This window comes from Xenopus tropicalis, chromosome 8 (assembly GCF_000004195.4).
Source record: "Xenopus tropicalis strain Nigerian chromosome 8, UCB_Xtro_10.0, whole genome shotgun sequence".
Lineage (NCBI taxonomy): Eukaryota > Metazoa > Chordata > Amphibia > Anura > Pipidae > Xenopus > Xenopus tropicalis.
In genome coordinates, this window is record NC_030684.2 from 130768613 (window position 1) to 130787910 (window position 19298).

At 43.8% G+C, this 19298-nt stretch overlaps 1 protein-coding gene across 2 annotated transcripts in view; it reads left to right on the top strand.

Moving 5' to 3' along the window:
• The first annotated feature begins 218 nt into the window (after nucleotides 1–218).
• The window catches only part of LOC108648296 (CD48 antigen), a 34264-nt gene continuing 15184 nt past the window's right edge, over nucleotides 219–19298 (top strand). Inside the window, exons 1-4 of one of the 2 annotated variants that reach the window (XM_018096504.2) lie at nucleotides 219–618; nucleotides 7666–7998; nucleotides 14954–15238; nucleotides 18827–18954. In XM_018096504.2, the coding sequence (XP_017951993.2) occupies nucleotides 525–618; nucleotides 7666–7998; nucleotides 14954–15238; nucleotides 18827–18954 (840 nt within the window). In that variant the 5' untranslated portion in view covers nucleotides 219–524. The remainder of the gene's footprint in view (nucleotides 619–7665; nucleotides 7999–14953; nucleotides 15239–18826; nucleotides 18955–19298) is intronic. The other variant, XM_031891390.1, reaches the window with a different exon arrangement.

Genomic DNA, 19298 nt, shown 5'->3' on the forward strand with positions numbered 1-19298 from the left:
GTTGGGGAATGCCCTTCCTAGTGATGGGGTAATGGCAGATTCTGTTAATGCCTATAAGAGGGGCCTGGATGAGTTCTTGAACAATCAGAATATCCAAGGCTATTGTGATACTAATATCTACAGTTAGTATTAGCGGTTGGATATACAGTTTATGTATGTGAGTGTATAGATTGGTTGGTGTGGGTTGTGGGTGCTGGGTTTACTTGGAAGGGTTGAACTTGATGGACTCTGGTCTTTTTTCAACCCTATGTAACTATGTAACTGTAAACATTTCAACAATTTCCTTTTTTATCTCAAAGCCCCTCCCTCCTTTCTAGTTTCGAATCCCTGATTCTGTTTACTGAGAGAACTTGCTGGGCTGAGTTTATTCACTCTTTGTGTGTCGGAGAAGGAAGTCAAACTATTATAATATTTGCCTTTGCTTATAGAGCTCACTGATACGCTTTATTACAAATGCAGTCTTTAGTTTCTACTTTGCCTGTACAGGATAGCTTAGTAATTAAGAGTAGGGGGGTATTATATTTATGGAATTATTACACCTGGAGAATCTGACAAACAACATGGTGAAATTCATGGAACTTCTCTTTGTCGTATTGACATTATACCTGACAACCTGTGGTGAGTACATAATCTTCATCTGCCATCTATCCTGTGTTATACAGAAAAGGTCTGGTAAAGATGGTGCAGTTTTAATCATCAATAATAATGTTTTCATAAAGCTCCCATATATTATGATAATAAATGATAATTTACCACTAGTGCACAGTTGTAGTTCAACAACCTCCTCCTTATGCAGTGCGATAATATGGAGGTACCATCTGTTGGAGTGTGTTACTCTCTCTTACTTAGTGACAGAGAGTTGTCCCCCAACTTTACAACAATTATGGGGTATCAGAAAGATCTCACCCAAACCGCTCAATTCCGTGCTTTCCTTCGCCCACACTTAGTTCCTCGCTCCTTCGCGCTGCCGCTCTCACTCCTCCCAGACCTTTCAAGATGGCGCTTTGTTCCACGCTAGTGTGTGTGTTCCACTGAGAGCTCCATAAATACAACACAATATTTTTAATATATTGGTCCAAATATATACATATCGTTGCTAAGCGTTTCGCTGTTATAGCTTCATCAGGCAACCATATTCTGGCAACTCATATCTGTCCTTATATCCTCTCCATTGCTCTTTAATTGGTTCCTCCATACACTTGGGAACAAATTCATTATTCATTCTTAAAGGGAAAGTTGCATTAAAAAAAGATGGTACATAGAAAACCATTATAAGGAACAATATGTCCAGCAAAAAGAGTTCCAAAAGCAAGAAAAAGGAGAAAAATCATCATTTCAACAATCCTTGAACAAACATTTCAAAAAGGTACCAATTCTACATTTAAGCCAAAGGGCTTCACGGTATGAAATTCATATATTTACTGTTGTTCTTATTGTAATAACAGATTGGTAAGATCACCTCCCTTTGCTTTAAAAGCACAATGAATCCCATCTAAAATAACTACTGTGCTCCCTTCCAATTTCCCATCATGCACCAATACATAGTGCCTATATATAAATGGCGGCTTAACACCCGCATTGAAATTTACCACTGCTCTCTTAATAGCCCCCTATGTTCCCCATCTGTATATCTGTCTTGCTGCTATCTGTCAATTTCCATGGGCATTCAATCATATATATCACCTGCTTAGACTGACAGTTATATAGAGACCTTATCATGGGATTCCCATCACCCTTCTGTACACATTTGGTTCTGGTTAGAAATTTACAATTGACACACCGGGTGCATGCAAACATCCCACATGTGTTTTTAAAAAACATATCATTTATATCATTTGTGAATCTCAACTTTGTTGGGGCCAAAACCGTTTTTATATTGTTAGTTTTACTATATACAATTTTTTAATTGAGTGGTCCATAAATTTTATATGTTTTTTATGTGTATTTTTATTGTATTTGTAATTTTTTTGATGCTTAAGTAGACAGGCCAGTCACTACTGAATTATATGTGTTTATGATATGAAGTAAAGGATATCTGAATTCCACACTGAGTTGCTTTTGTATATACTGTTCCCCAGCATGTGAAAGCCAGTTAGATGCTGTCAGAGGGTATTGTTTCATATAATATATTTCTATTCAGGCCCTCTCTTATACATTTTACAGCCTTTCATTCAAATCAATGCCTGGTTGCTAAGATAATTTGAACCCTAGCAACCAGATAGAAAACAGCATTATTGGTATTCTTTATAATAAACTCATAGAATTTATTACACACACTGAAGACTGTATATGAAAGATAGCTTGCCAGGGTCATTATTATGGTTTCTCGCTCATACTTAGCGCACAAGGATGCACCACAGATACAGTAAATAGTCTGCACAACACACACTGTGAGCAGTTCCTGTATAAATCCCACATATCAGTCCTTTTGGAATTGCTAATGGGCTATTTATTGCCAAGGATTTTGGTTTGCCACTATGTTACATAAAGCCAACATAGAAAGGTAACATTAATGTAATGGGGGATGTAATAAAACTTGAGATCCAGGAGAGGAAACGTGGGGGCTGGCAATGGGGAAGGTTAGCAACATGGACTGGTCAGAGAGAAGAATTGCTTATTTTTAGTGCAGAATGTAAATAATTTTTCTGAATATGCTGGAAGCAATATGTAGGGACCCAAAGGGTTAAATGGCCCCTATGGCTTTAAATCCCTACAGGTTCAGTTCCCTTAGTTGCTGGGCAGAAGGGAATGTATCTAAGTGAGTTCAGTAACATATGTGTGCTATTGGCTAGAAGGTATGTGACCACTTCCTGCCTCACTTTGGTATAGTGCTGGGAAAGGAGTGGCATCTTCCTGTTTGCTTCCACCTTAGGAACAGGATGGGTGTTGCTGGGAGCCCAGGGCCCAGGCCTAGTTATAGTCAGGGGAACAGGGCCCCGTGAATGAGGCATTAGATAGGGGCAGGTGTAGCTCCCTTTATAGTACACTCTAGGGGTGTAAGACAGTTAGGTTTGGGCCCCCATACCAGTACCACTCTAGGGGTGTAAGGCAGTTAGGGTTGGGCCCCCGTACCAGTACCACTCTAGGGGTGTAAGGCAGTTAGGGCTGAGCCCCCGTACCAGTACCACTCTAGGGGTGTAAGGCAGTTAGTGTTGGGCCCCCGTACCAGTACCACTCTAGGGGTGTAAGGCAGTTAGTGTTGAGCCCCCGTACCAGTACCACTCTAGGGGTGTAAGGCAGTTAGTGTTGAGCCCCCGTACCAGTACCACTCTAGGGGTGTAAGACAGTTAGGTTTGGGCCCCCATACCAGTACCACTCTAGGGGTGTAAGGCAGTTAGGGTTGGGCCCCCGTACCAGTACCACTCTAGGGGTGTAAGGCAGTTAGGGCTGAGCCCCCGTACCAGTACCACTCTAGGGGTGTAAGGCAGTTAGTGTTGGGCCCCCGTACCAGTACCACTCTAGGGGTGTAAGGCAGTTAGTGTTGAGCCCCCGTACCAGTACCACTCTAGGGGTGTAAGGCAGTTAGTGTTGAGCCCCCGTACCAGTACCACTCTAGGGGTGTAAGGCAGTTAGTGTTGGGCCCCCGTACCAGTACCACTCTAGGGGTGTAAGGCAGTTAGGGTTGAGCCCCCGTACCAGTACCACTCTAGGGGTGTAAGGCAGTTAGGGTGGAGCACCCGTACCAGTACCACTCTAGGGGTGTAAGGCAGTTAGGGTGGAGCCCCCATACCAGTACCACTCTAGGGTTGTAAGACAGTTAGGGTTGGGCCCCCATACCAGTACCACTCTAGGGGTGTAAGGCAGTTAGGGTTGGGCCCCCGTACCAGTACCACTCTAGGGGTGTAAGGCAGTTAGGGCTGAGCCCCCGTACCAGTACCACTCTAGGGGTGTAAGGCAGTTAGTGTTGAGCCCCCGTACCAGTACCACTCTAGGGGTGTAAGGCAGTTAGTGTTGAGCCCCCGTACCAGTACCACTCTAGGGGTGTAAGGCAGTTAGTGTTGAGCCCCCGTACCAGTACCACTCTAGGGGTGTAAGGCAGTTAGTGTTGGGCCCCCGTACCAGTACCACTCTAGGGGTGTAAGGCAGTTAGGGTTGAGCCCCCGTACCAGTACCACTCTAGGGGTGTAAGGCAGTTAGGGTGGAGCACCCGTACCAGTACCACTCTAGGGGTGTAAGGCAGTTAGGGTGGAGCCCCCGTACCAGTACCACTCACGCAGGGTGACTGTTAACCCAATGTTTCTATATATCTGTAACCTTGTTATGAGCTAAGGGGGCCCAGCCTGAAGGCCAGTTAGGGGGGATTTGGTGTGAGTGCTTATTTGTGCCCTGGGTACCCCTGGAACTATAGCAGGGTGACTGTTACCCCAATGTTTCTATATATCTGTAACCTTGTTATGGGCTAAGGGGGCCCAGCCTGAAGGCCAGTTAGGGGGGATTTGGGGTGAGTGCTTATTTGTGCCCTGGGTACCCCTGGAACTATAGCAGGGTGACTGTTACCCCAATGTTTCTATATATCTGTAACCTTGTTATGGGCTAAGGGGGCCCAGCCTGAAGGCCAGTTAGGGGGGATTTGGGGTGAGTGCTTATTTGTGCCCTGGGTACCCCTGGAACTATATCAGGGTGACTGTTACCCCAATGTTTCTATATATCTGTAACCTTGTTATGGGCTAAGGGGGCCCAGCCTGAAGGCCAGTTAGGGGGAGATTTGGGGTGAGTGCTTATTTGTGCCCTGGGTACCCCTGGAACTATAGCAGGGTGACTGTTACCCCAATGGCCAGAAGGGATGACTTTGACGTAGTTGGCCAGCTTGAAGTATATTGCAATGTACGGACAAACAATCTCTCTTTTTGAGGTGGGGAGGGAAGGCATTTCTTAGTAGCTGAATGCACAGAAATGTCCTAATGTCCTGTTTCTACATATTGATAATGGGTGAGTGCAGAGGAATTTTTGCGGTTGTTTATATGTATTTTGTGGTCACAGCCTCATTGCACCCCCGCCTAATGGTTTACAATTTAGTGGTTGAGCACAACTTTCCCTTTTTCAGGGTGCCTGTTACCCCAATGTTTCTATATATCTGTAACCTTGTTATGGGCTAAGGGGGCCCAGCCTGAAGGCCAGTTAGGGGGGGGATTTGGGGTGAGTGCTTATTTGTGCCCTGGGTACCCCTGGAACTATAGCAGGGTGACTGTTACCCCAATGTTTCTATATATCTGTAACCTTGTTATGGGCTAAGGGGGCCCAGCATGAAGGCCAGTTAGGGGGGGATTTGGGGTGAGTGCTTATTTGTGCCCTGGGTACCCCTGGAACTATAGCAGGGTGACTGTTACCCCAATGTTTCTATATATCTGTAACCTTGTTATGGGCTAAGGGGGCCCAGCCTGAAGGCCAGTTAGGGGGGGATTTGGGGTGAGTGCTTATTTGTGCCCTGGGTAACCCTGGAACTATAGCAAGGTGACTGTTACCCCAATGTTTCTATATATCTGTAACCTTGTTATGAGCTGTAACCCCTATTTTGCTGTGAAAACAGGCAATACCAGCTAGATTGTCTTTAGAGCATGGGTTACATAGGAACCTAACACACAAGATGGGTTTTCGCTACGTGGAAATATCCAAGGGGAAGGATACTTCCGGTTAATCTCTCCTGGTTGGAGCCAGAAACTGCTCTTTCTAACCAGACTAACTATCTCACTTTCCTAGAAAGTGCAATGAAATATATTATCCTGATTCTTGTTAATCCTCATTCACGCGGTCCCTGTTCCCCGACTTCACTAGAGTCAGATATTTCTCTAGGGTAGATGGCTTACTGGGACCCTGTTGATCCCAGGCTCAGTGGAACTTCCACCTGAGTCAACAGATGCAGCCAAAGAGGAAGACCCACCCCTTTGCTAAGCACTATATTAGAGTGCAAAGGGAGTGGTCTAACTATGAACCAATAAGGCACAGAATGCTAATATCAAACTAGATACATGGGTCTTTGCCCAGTAACAAGAACATATAGGAAATAGTAGGGTTTAAAGCCATAGGGACATATCACCCTATGGGTCCCTACAGAGCTAAGGGGGCCCAGTCTGAAGGCTAGTTAGGGGGATATTTGGGGTGTAATTTGTATTTTCACCGATACATGACAGCAACCCTGAGGTTGGCCACTGACAGTAACTATAATAAATCTGTTAGCTGGAATGGAGAAGGACTGGAGGTAATTGCAACAGAGAAAAACCTGCTTGTAATTGCAATTACGTTTAGAAATATTTTCAGAAGTTGCTAAGAATAACTGTATCTTATAGTATGCAAAAAAATATGTATTTTTTATTCTTTGGGTGGTATATCGACATACTCAAAGAAAGAGGCCAGACACACACCACATGTGTGCGAATAGTGAGAATAATTCAGCCAGCTTTCTTGTTCACAGTGGGGAAAGCTGGATAAATAACTGTTCACTGTTGAAACATATGGTGAGTGCCAGTTTCCTTCTTCCCCAAAATCCTCCACACTGGGCCAGGCTTGGTGTATGCACAGCCCTAAACTTTCTGTTCATGCACCAAGCCTCGACTAGTGTGAGGGATTACTGGGAACAAGGATAAAGCTGGTAGCCCCCAACTCTGCCATATTGTACTATTCCAGGACAGTGCAATTTTAAAAGAAGTGAAGTGTTGACCAGGGTTAGGGCGAAGACATACGGGGCAATTAGTCAATCTGCGCAGCTAAAATGCATGAGCAATTAGTTGCAGCAACACCCATTATAGTCTATGGGCGAAAAGTTGCCGCGACTAGCTTAATTAAAAGATGCGGTGACTAATCCCAACATATGCCTTCGCCCTTGAGTGACAAGCAGTTAAAGTCACTAGTGAGGGTAAATGCTACAAATATTTAAAGGAAAAGTAACACTAAAAATTTTTATCTAAAAAATCTATTCTACCCTCCCCCAATAATTGCCCTATCCTGAAAACCATTTGTTATTTTGAATGCTTTAGAAGAAAATACCTGTAAAAAACTTGGCTTCCTGTCATTTGAACAAAGGCGATACAGCATGCCGGGAAAAGTATCGGGAGATGCATCAACTATGCGGTGATCGATTGATCGAGCCTAGCCTGACTCTTTCCTATACAGAAGTCAGGCTAGGCTCTATCAATCGATCACCGCACAGTTCAAACATCTCCTGATACTATCCCTGGCATTGCCGTATCGCCTTTGTTCAAATGACAGGAAGCCAAGTTTTTTACAGGTATTTTCTTCTAAAGCATTCAAAATAACAAATGGTTTTCAGGATAGGGCAATTATTGGGGGAGGGTAGAATAGATTTTTTAGTTAAAAATTTTTTGTGTTACTTTTCCTTTAACATATATTACACTATATAACAGGGGTGGGCAAACTACGGCCCGCGGGCCACATCCGGCCCCTTTGCCTTTTTAATCCGGCCCGCCGACGACGCCAAGTCTCATCACGCGAGACTTGGTGTCATTGGCGTGCCGGAATTAAAGAGAGAAGGGGGCCCGCCCTGGCCCGGTCCGGCCCGGGAGTGAGTAAATGTGGCCCGTGAGCCAAAAAGTTTGCCCACCCCTGCTATATAACAACACTTTGTACTCCCATCAAGGATAAATCCCACCCAAAAACTAACCAACATGCTGAGTGTTCCTGCTGCTCATTCCCTACTTCTATGTGTTGCAGGAGAAGGAGGAGGAGGAGGAGACGTCCCTCTCCCAGTGACTGGCCGTGTAGGGGAGACTGTCACACTGCTGTGCCCTCTGACTCTCACACATCCCATTGATAGAGTCTCATGGATGTTTCATGTCAATGGGAAAATAATACTCCTGGCTGAATTCATAGACCAGAAGTTTATCAGAGAGAATGAGAATTATTTCCCCAACCGGCTGGAAGGGTCTAACAGTGGCACCGCATTACTGATCAGGGAGCTGAGAATGGAGGATTCTGGGATCTTCACTGCACAATGTCTTATTAATGGAAAAATGAGAGGCATTTCTTATAATCTCACCGTGTTGGGTAAGTGACTGTGTGTGTGTGTGCATCTGTGTTACACAGAGAATAAATAGCTTATGAAGGGATCTTATATAGACACATTAGGACCCAAGTGCTAAGGATAAACACTATGTAGCACTATTATGACAGTATAAGGCCACACCAGGGACTCACTCAGGGCTGGGCCCTCTGTACTGAGAGGATTATCAGAAAGGTTATGGTATAAATTAAAATGGAAAGTAATGGGTGCCAGGAATTCTTTAGAAGGTATATTTACTTATGCAGCAACTGAAGAATAACATCTCACTACACTGAGTATTACAGTGGTGACAGTGAATGTAATAACATAAGCAATCAGGAAAAATAATAAAATAGCAGGAAACAACATATAACCCTTTCATGGCACACTCAGTTTGGGCTGTGTGTAAGCTTATGGTACATTAGATTCTCTGTTTACCACAAACCACACCCCGTTTCATCTGGGATGAGACTTATTCCCTTAGGGGTGAACCCTCGCTTGATATGGAGGCCAGATAGTTATGTGTTGTATCCCTCTCTCCCCACAGGGCACAACTGGTTAACTCCCAGCTTTCAGGTATATGCTTCCAGTGGAACCTGGGTGATCACTATCTAACCCTAGGTCTGTACACTGGTAACCCTACTCTGGGCAGTATTATACCCGACATAATAATCCCTCTGCAAAACCTTATTGGATTTTTAGATATGTATTTATCAAATGGTGATAACTACACTTCTCAAAATCCCACAGGAATGAATAGAACGTGGGTGGGTTTTTATGTATTAAGCTCTAAACTCACATTTTAATAAATCTGCTCCCTAGTGTGATCTATTACAGGAGCTGCCTATTCTGTCTGGGCCTACCTACACCCAGGTTCCACAATATCTCCCCACCTGCTCACACCAAAATGGCCTCTAGCCTCATGGCTGCTCGGCCTTTTATACTACACCACAGTGCCACCTTATGGCCAAACTGTGGAACTGCAAAAGGTCATGCTATGACCCAGGAACAGGGACTTACTTCCCATTACATTGAGGACCCTTCATTGCTGTCCATATAACTAGGGCACTACCAGTGAGAAAGTGCACAATTTACCAGTTCCCTACATTTGGTTAAACAGGAAATTTAGTTTTCTTTGCAAATGTGAAATATACTGGGAACTGGGATTTTAGTGCAGTGCCTCCCCCTAGTGGACACTGAGGAGCACAGCTCAAGGGGATTTCCACTTGGAAAAATAATTAGCACACACTTTGCAGCAAGGATAGTTTTATAAAACCGATGATTATAAATGATATATGTATATATAATTTTATATATATATATATATATATATATATATATATATATATATATATATAAATTATTATGATTATAAAACTGATTATCCTGCCCTGATGAGCCATTGCAGTCTATCCACTCCTAGCACAGTCCCTTTAGGTGCCCAGTCCCAACTTGGATCCGGATAGACCACAACCCTTTTATTCAGTTCATTTCCTTCCCCAAGAGCTCTTAAAGTAGAAGGAAAGGCTAATAAAGAGTTAATCCCAAGCTGCAGGCATACCTTCAGTTGTCTCAATAGTGCCCTTAAGTCTCCCCATATTTCTCCCATTCAGATGATCAGAAGCCAAACAGGAAGAAAAAACGCTGAGCTGTGTAAAGAAAGTTCCCATAATGCCTCACTCCTGCTCCAAGACCAAGTGTACATGCTCAGTTAGTAAGACTATGGGGGGAATTCACAAAAGTGGTGATATTGAGACAAAATAAAAGTGAGGATAGATTTGTGGGATTTTCCACCTAATTCACAAACCTCTATCTCCACTTTTGTGAATTTGTCTTTTAAGCAGACAGTTTTCAGATTTTTAGTGAAGTTAACCTTGCACTATAGTTAAACACCTGGGTGCACTTGTATGTATACAATTAGTATAATTTACAATGAGCACAGACACACATACTGTATAGTCAAGGCACACCAGCTTGGACCTGTTAAAATTGACCTTTATTTAATTTACTTGACTAGACCCGCCTTGAAAAAGCTTGATTGCGAAACGCGCGTCTGCGTTTAGGGCTCTGGCACACGGGGAGATTAGTCGCCCGCTACAAAACTGATAGATGAGCTGATAGAAATCCCGAACAGACATAAGGTTAATTTTTGTTTTAGTCTTTCCTTTTTTCCCTAAAATTTGTGTATTTTAAGCACATGATTTTAAAGTAAATTAAATAAAGGTCAATTTTAACAGGTCCAAGCTGGTGTGCTTTGACTATATGTGTGTCTGTGCTCATTGTAAAGTTTTCAGATTTTGTCATTTTCCTGACATTTTGTTTATGAATTTGCCTTTAGCTGTTAGTAAATGTGTCGGTGCCACCAAACCCAGTCCCACAGCTACAGGAGCCTTGGGGGAAGGATTTTACCAGCAGGGTTTGGCATTTCATCTGCCAGTTGTCCTTTCATTATGGGGGCATTTCCTGAGGGGTAATTTTACTTTGCCCAGGGAAACTATACATCATTTTTTTCAGGCCAATCTGGGCTTTCTAATGGTTTCCTATATATCTGTGTAATTCCACTTCTGTAACAAGATTTAAGGGTCTAAATACCTTCTTCTCTATCCCCTACTCATTACTGGGCAGCAGCAATCTGGCCCCCACACCAACATGCCCGGTGAATAGAGGTCCAACAGGACTAGGGCTCACTGGGTTTTTATCCAGTGCCCTGTTGGGCCGTCCAACCCTGTACCCCAATATCCCAGTTTGGGTGCCAGTGTGTATGTGCTGTTTGCTGATCCCCAAGATGGCTGCTGGGAACAGGTGGGGCCAATGCTGTCAGGCAGCTTTGTAGTTCTGGGCAGGCTATGGGGGCACAGATAAGTTGGGGCAAATGTTAGTGAAGTGATTAAAGAGGGGACACTGCAGCTGCTAAAACTAAAAATTTGCCTGGGAGGCTTTACTTTTCCTTTTAATAAAAATGTTTACAATATATTCACTCAAAATGTTATTATTGCCTCATTCATTAAGCTAAAACTAGCATAATCATGCAAATGTGAGGTAAAAACTTTTTATATATAAGATATAAATTGAACTTTTTTAATCAGTGTTTTACTTGTTTATAAAATGTTAATGAAGCTTTTTGCACCTATTGTTCTAGGGTCAAACAGATACTTGTCCCCTAACAATAGGCTGCTAATCCCCATTAATATGTTACTGATCCCCCAATGGGCCCCTACCTTAGGTGTGAAATGGAGACTGGGGGAAACCAAACAAAAACAGAAGAGCTTAGAATTGATTTAACAGAGTTACACTGAGCTTTACTCCATTTTGAAAATGTTGGAAAAAATTTCTGGAAAAAATGTCGTTAAAATTACGTATAAATGTAGTTTAAATGACAAATTCACAAAAGTGTCTGTAAACTGTCTTTCTTTCCAAAAAATGGAAAAGTGGCGGTTGAGTCGGAATTTAGGCGGATTTCTGTTTGTGAATCTGGAGAAAGTGTTTTCCACCAGTTTTTCCATCACTTTTACTCCTAAAAAGGGCTCTCTCCACTTTTGTGAATTCCCCCCCCCCCGAGTCAGCTTCCTGCTGATTGGCTCAGATCCACATTCCTAAGGGGGGGAGTGAGTTCTTAGCATTCTTGAGGGAGGGGGGAGCTGAAGAGGGGAGAGAGGAGAGAGCTGTGTGTCTCTGGCACATGAATTACAGACGCAAGAAATCTTTTGACAGAGAAGTCAGTGCAGTGTTTCTGTGAGTGCTTATGGCTGTATTTACATAGACCTTTCTGATGAAGCTTACTTAGTTTTTACCTTTCTTTCTCCTTTAAGTAGCCCCAGGTAGTGCTACCTGCCCCAGAGTACTTTCCCCTTTGGAAAGGTGGCTGCTCCCATGTAGCAGGCAAGCAAGCAATACCTCCCTTCACCAGGGGACACACGGAGATTCCACAGAGGACTCTGTAATCACCAGCAGTCCAGCAGACTTTTCTCTTTGCAGTCTGAACTCACACAATTGGTACTGGCTACTCCCTCTGGATCCCTCTTCCAAAAGCTGGCAAAACAACAGGGGCTCCCTTTATAAGCTGCTGGGCCCGCCCCTGATTTTTGTCTCCAAACCTAGGTTCACCTTTCTCTCCCCAGTGCACTGGGGCATCCAGCCAATTGGGTTTCTCCCCATTCTGGATGATGTCACAGACAGAGAAACATGGGAAAGTGTTCTCAGTTACCCTAAAAATTAAATTTAAATTTTAACAAAGAATATGAGCAATACTCTATGGACTCACCCAGCCAGATCTGCTGACAGACACTGCTTGTAGAATGGGAATCCTCTCTTTAAAGAAACACCCCCCCCCCCATCACTAAGGCCCCTATTCTGGGTTGCCAGACATCTACAATTACTCTCTGTCTTCAGCCTGCCCCTGACCTCATCCCGTTTACCAGACTCTGCTTGCTGCCATTCCTGACCCTCTGCCTGCTGTACGGACTTGTGTTTGCTGCCTGCCTCTAACCTCTGGCCCATTGTTAGGACTTACGTATTTGTATATATGTACACACCCTTAAATCCATATGCCTCCTCCTCCCCGTAGATAGCACAGCAACCCCCAGCATATAATTACACACCTTAGGGACCATATAATGACTGCTTCCAACTGCTAACAAACTCCCACAACAAATCCCTGCCAGGTTCACCTCTCACTGGCAGCATAGGCAGGCAGAGTATGGCACACACAGGCAGCATAGGGCAGGCAGGGTATGGCACGCACAGGCAACATAGGGCAGGCAGGGTATGGCACACACAGGCAGTACAGGGCAGGCAGAGTATGGCACACACAGACAGCATAGGGAAGGCAGAGTATGGCACACACAGGCAGCATAGGGCAGGCAGAGTATGGAACACACAGGCAGCATAGGGCAGGCAGAGTAGTGCACATACAGGCAGAGTATGGCACACACAGGCAGCATAGGGCAGGCAGAGTATGGCACATACAGGCAGCATAGGGCAGGCCGAGTATGGCACATACAGGCAACGTAGGGCAGGCAGTGTATGGCACACACAGGCAAAGTATGGCACACACAGGAAAAGTAGGGCAGACAGAGTATGGAACACACAGGCAGCATAGGGAAGGCAAAGTTAGAACAGACAGGCAGCACAGGGCAGGCAGAGTATGGCACACACAGGCAGCATAGGGCAGGCAGAGTATGGCACATACAGGCAGCATAGGGCAGGCAGAGTATGGCAGACACATGCAGCATAGGGAAGGCAGAGTATGGCACACACAGGCAACATAGGGCAGGTAAAGTAAAGCACAACAGGCAGCATAGGGCAGGCAGAGTATGGCACACACAGGCAGCATAGGGCAGGCAGAGTATGGCACACACAGGCAGCATAGGGCAGGCAGAGTATGGCACACACAGGCAGCATAGGGCAGGCAAAGTATGGCACACACAGGCAACATTGGGCAGGCAGAGTAGGGCAGGCAGAATATGGCACACACAGGCAGGGTAGGGCAGGCAGAGTATGGCACATACAGGCAGCATAGGGCAGACAGAGTATGGCACACACAGGCAGTGTAGGGCAGGTAGAGTATGACACATACAGGCAGCATAGGGCAGGCAGAGTATGGCACACACAGGCAAAGTAGACCAGGCAGAGTATGGCACACACAGGCAGCATAGGGCAGGCAGAGTATGGTGCACACAGGCAGCATAGGGCAGGCAGAGTATGGTGCACACAGGCAGCATAGGGCAGGCAGAGTATGGCACACACAGGCAGCATAGGGCAGGCAGAGTATGGCACACACAGGCCTATTGTTCTTCGAGGAGCTTTCAGAACTCACATAGGGACACATATAATACTTGTATGGAAAGAATTAACAAAGCAACCCTTTTTTATAACCCTAAGTAGTATGTTAGACATTTCATGGGTCATCCACAATGGATTCAATTGAATAGGTTTAAACACAAGGCTGCTAGTAATTGGAACAAAATTCAATGACTCGTTCAGAATGCTATAGTACCTTATGACACTATTTTGAAATTGCTTCACTCAGTTTATGCAATGATTATGTGTGTACTAGATGTGCTCCAATTTTGAATTATCTGCACATCACAACTATGTAGAAAGTCTATATGCCCAAGATCTTACAGCAAAACTGAGTGAAGCAAAGCAAATGTTTGCCAATGTGATGAAGGAATAATTATAAATACTCACTGATCCAAATACCACTCTCCATTTAGTTTACCGATGTGCCATGATTTGAAGCGAAACTATACCCCCAGAATGAATACGTAACCAACAGATAGTTTATATTATGTTAAGTGGCCTATTAAAGAATCTCGCCAAACTGGAATATATATATCAGTAAATATTGCCCTTTTACATTCTTTCCCTTGAGCCGCCATTTAGTGATGGGCTGTGTGCTCCCTCAGAGATCAGCTGACAGGAAGTGATGCAGCTCTAACTGTAACAGGAAGTAGTGTGGGAGCAAAAGGCAGAACTCTGGCCCTTAATTATTAAAATGGCAATTTCCTATTTAGGATTACCCAATGGCACATACTACTAAAAAAAAGTATATTTATATGAAAATGGTTTATTTAGATGAAGCAGGGTTTTACATATGAGCTGTTTATGCAATATATTTTTATAGAGTCCTACATTGTTGGGGGTATAGTTTTCCTTTATAGCCACCACTGATGCCTTACCTCCTGTTAGGTTATCTGGAGCAGTAACATGAAAAAATAAAAATCAGGGGGAGGCTTGTGGCCCACTTGGCCTCACTGGTTCTGACAGGCATACTTAGGAAATAAAGAAGCAGAGACCACCCTTTGGTTATGAGCTGGATATGGCTTACACACCAAGTATTTTTGTCAAATTACACGCAATGGCCAGGAGGTTCTTACAACAAGCTACACAGCATTAGAATGATGTACAACCATTATTTAATTAATGTATTTTTAAAGTTTGATATGCTTCTAATTACAGAGCCTCTCCCCATCCCTACACCAGTAATAGAGAAGACATTAGATGGAAATTCCACTGATCTCTGCCATCTTCATTGTTCTGTCCCATCAAACTCACCAACCCTGTCCTACAGTTGGACCTACAGAGATACTGGCACTGACAGACTATATGCCAATGGCAGCACAATCACTGTATCACTGAAGGATAAGGCATTGGGGGCAGAATTTACCTGCTGGGTACAGAATCCTGCTCACAGGAACAGCACATCCGTCCCTTTATATCCATGTGGGGAGGCACAGACAGAAGGTATGTATGGGGGGCACAGCACTAACAAACTGAATGTTTAATTAATGTATATCAATTTAAATCAGTGCTGTCCAACAAGATTAAAGAGAAAGTAAACCCTTGGAATTTTGCCTTTGTCGATCTGTTTCACAATTCCTCCACTGGATCACCAACTTAAGACCAAATACAGATCAGCGCCATAGGCTATGGAAAAAAAAACAAATAATAGAACCTAGCGCAATATTAACACTAGGTACAAATACAATTCTGTGTGTGTCCAGAACCATAGAAAGCAGATTTTTCTGTGTGTTTTTAAACTGCTGTAGTGATTATTGCCAAGTGTTAGTACTTCCTCTTGGTATAAAATGATATAAAGCAAAGTGCTATAGTGCTCTCTTCAAACAACAAATCTCAGGATGTGGCTTCTCCACTCTCCTGTGGGATTAGCAATTTACAAGATTCCTGATTTCAAAACAGCATATCAGTACCGACTTCAGGGTCCTCCTTTTTTTCTGCAAAGACATTAAAATGCAAGGGCAGCACCCATAGTGTAATTTGCCTTTATTTAAAAAAAAAACATAAAACTTACTGCACTTACATAAATCCCACTTCTGAGTTCAAATCAAATAGTCATTTTCTCTAGTGTTATGATGCAGATCATGGAAATGAACCTTTGCAATACAAAGAGATGGATTCTGCCGGCGTCTCCCTTTCTCTGCCACAACCAGAAGTGATGTCACGATGATGCGTGACATCACTTCCGGTTGTGGACGCACAGGTGAAACAAATGAGAGAGAGAGACACCGTCAGAATCCATCTCTTTGTATTGCAAATGTTCATTTCCATGGTAATCAAAATAGCACACAAAAAAATCTGCATATAGACTTTCTTTGGTTCTGGACACACACAAAATTGTGTTGTAACACCCTGGAGTTTGTACTGAGTGTTGTGCTAGGTTCTGTTATTTGTTTATTTTCCATAGCCTCTGGTGCTGATCTGTATTTTGTCTTGAGTCAGATACCCTGTTTCTCCGAAAATAGGACATCCTCCGAAAGTAAGGCACCCCCCCGATTTTTCACCCCCCTCGGAAAATAAGGCACCCCCGAAAATAAGACGCCCACCTAGGGCTGGGCGATAAATCTCGCCTAAACGATGGAATAAATGTGTACTGTATTCTTCTTCATGGAAAAATAAGACATCCCCTGAAAATAAGACCTAGTGCATATTTTGGAGCTTAAAAAAAATATAAGACAGTGTCTTATTTTCAGGGAAACACGGTAGTAAGCACCCACATTGTTCACCTATTCACACCTCAGACTAACTGTAGGACCAGTGCCAGCTACTCTGCCTGCCCTATGCTGCCTGTGTGTGCCATACTCTGCCTGCCCTACGTTGAGTGTGTGTGCCATACACTGCCTGCCCTATGCTGCCTGTGTGTGCCATACCCTGCCTGCCCTATCCTGCCTGTGTGTGCCATGCTCTGCCTGCCCTATACTGCCTGTGTGCCATACTCTGCCTGCCCTATGCTGCCTGTGTGTGCCATACTCTGCCTGCCCTATGCTGCCTGTGTGCCATACTCTGTCTGCCCTATGCTGCCTGTATGTGCCATACTCTGCCTGCCCTACCCTGCCTGTATGTGCCATACTCTGCCTGCCCTACCCTGCCTGTGTGTGCCATACTCTGCCTGCCCTATGCTGCCTGTGTGCGCCATACTCTGCCTGCCCTATGCTGCCTGTGTGCGCCATACTCTGCCTGCCCTATGCTGCCTGTGTGGGCCATGCTCTGCCTTCCCTATGCTGCCTGTGTGTGCCATGCTCTGCCTACCCTATGCTGCCTGTTTGTGCCATACTCTGCCTTCCCTATGCTGCCTGTGTGTGCCATTCTCTGTCTTCCCTATGCTGCCTGTGTGTGCCATGCTCTGCCTACCCTATGCTGCCTGTGTGTGCCATACTCTGCCTTCCCTATGCTGCCTGTGTGTGCCATACTCTGCCTGCCCTATGCTGCCTGTGTGTGCCATACTTTCAAGGAATACTGTCATGGGAAAACATGTTTTTTTCAAAATGCATAAGTTAATAGAGCTTCTCCATTTAAAACCATATAAATTTGTTTATATTTAATTTAGAAATGTCACATGGGGCTAGCCATATTCTTTATTTCCCAGGGTGCCACAGTGCCTTCAGTCACACTTTACTGGCTCCTTCTGAAAGCTCAGACTCAGGCACAATGCACTGAGATGGCGCCTACACACCAATATTACAGCTACAAATACATTTGTTGGTTCAAGAATAAAATGTTAAATGGCAGAGGGAATTATTTGCTATGTAAACACACCTTAGGGGCACTAAGGGGGTTATCAAAACACGAGTTCGAATCCCGAAATGGGAAAAATTCGGATTGGAAACAAAAATTTCTGAAGATCGCAAATATCCTGAAAACGCTTATGAAAAAATCATAATAGTTACGATAATATCGTATTGGGGATCCGGAAGTCACAAAATTTTCATACCAAACCAACAGCGTCAGAGCCTTTCCGAATTTTTCACGAGAGAAAAATCTCGCGGGCGTGCAAAAAAGTAGCGCAAGCGTGAAAAAATTCGTCGAGAAGTTAGAATCCCAAACAAATCATGACAGTATCCCTTTAAGAAATGTAAAGTTTTATATACACATTTATATTATAACATTCATAACAGCTTCACATGTTTGTTTCATTTACAAGTACTGTTTATCTATGTTTTATTTTTACAAATGGTGGGTATTAGTCCTTGGCCATTTAACTTCTGGTGTTATTTGACTGCATGTGGGCATTATTATGAATAAAATATTTTCTTATAGACTTGAGCTACTTGTTATTAAGGTTTTCTGGTTGGTGCCATAGTGTGACACTAGGCTTCTCACTAAAATGGCTACTAAAATGTTCCCAGCCTTTCTAAAGAGTACCGGAACATTACTGTGTTGCTCTACAGGAGAGTGTCAGTGAATAAATACCTGCGCCAACTGCCATTTGCCCCTTGTCAGGTGTTGCTACATTAGGCAAGGTGAGAATATTACCTCAGGTGGCAGCAACCCACTGGTTAACATGGGCGGCAAATAGCTGCATCTGGGAACTGATGTGTTGCCTCTCCCCCGACCACCGGTGCCCCTTCCCTGACGCGTTGCACTTATGCAAGCTCAGGGGAGGACATTGGCGGGTGACAGGGGCCCCTGAAGAGAGGTTAGGGGGGCACGGTGGGGGCACCTGGGGGGTGTGGGTCCCTTAACCCCTAGTCCGACCCTAACCATATGCGCTGAATAGCACTTGTATAGTTGCCCATAACAGTCAGTCAGTAATCAATCAGTCCACTGCTAGTTAGAAAAAGGAAGAAAAGATGTGATTGGTTGCTATACAGTAGGTGCAATTTAGTGCCTACATAGTAAATCAGTCCAAAAAGTTCATCCTGGAGCATTACATGCATATACTGTACCTAAGTACCGGTGTGTTCCTTTCCAAATGAGGATTATATGAATTAATATAGTTAGTAGGGTTGAAAACAGGAAAAGTTTAGCATTTTAATGTTTATTGCAAACAGATGAATATTTTGTATTCTAGATTGTTGTTTTCTATCATTTCAGGAACTGGAAGAGGTTATCTGAAGCCCTTAATAATTACCATGAGTTTGCTCTGTGTTATACTTGTCGTAATCATCATCATTATAGCTGTATGTAAAGCTGTATGTTACAAAAGAAGACGAGTAATGCAGGTAAGTGATTTATACAATGTATTAAGGCATACTGGGCCTGATTCACTTAAGTGCAATATAAATTATCGCACGCTTTTTTGCGTTAAATTTGTCGCAATAATTAGCGCGCGATTCACCATAGTATTATCACGTGCAATAAGTCGCCACATCGCATGCGTTATTTTTCGCGCGACCGCATGTGCTAGTTTTAACGCATGCGATAATTTCCGAGCTGAAAAGAATACGATCGCATGATTCACTTAGGCGCGCTAAATATCGCAGGCAGGCGAAAAATTATAAAAAAGTACAGTAAATGAGTTTGTGCCAATAAAATATGGACTTACAGTGTTATTTATTTGTCTGTG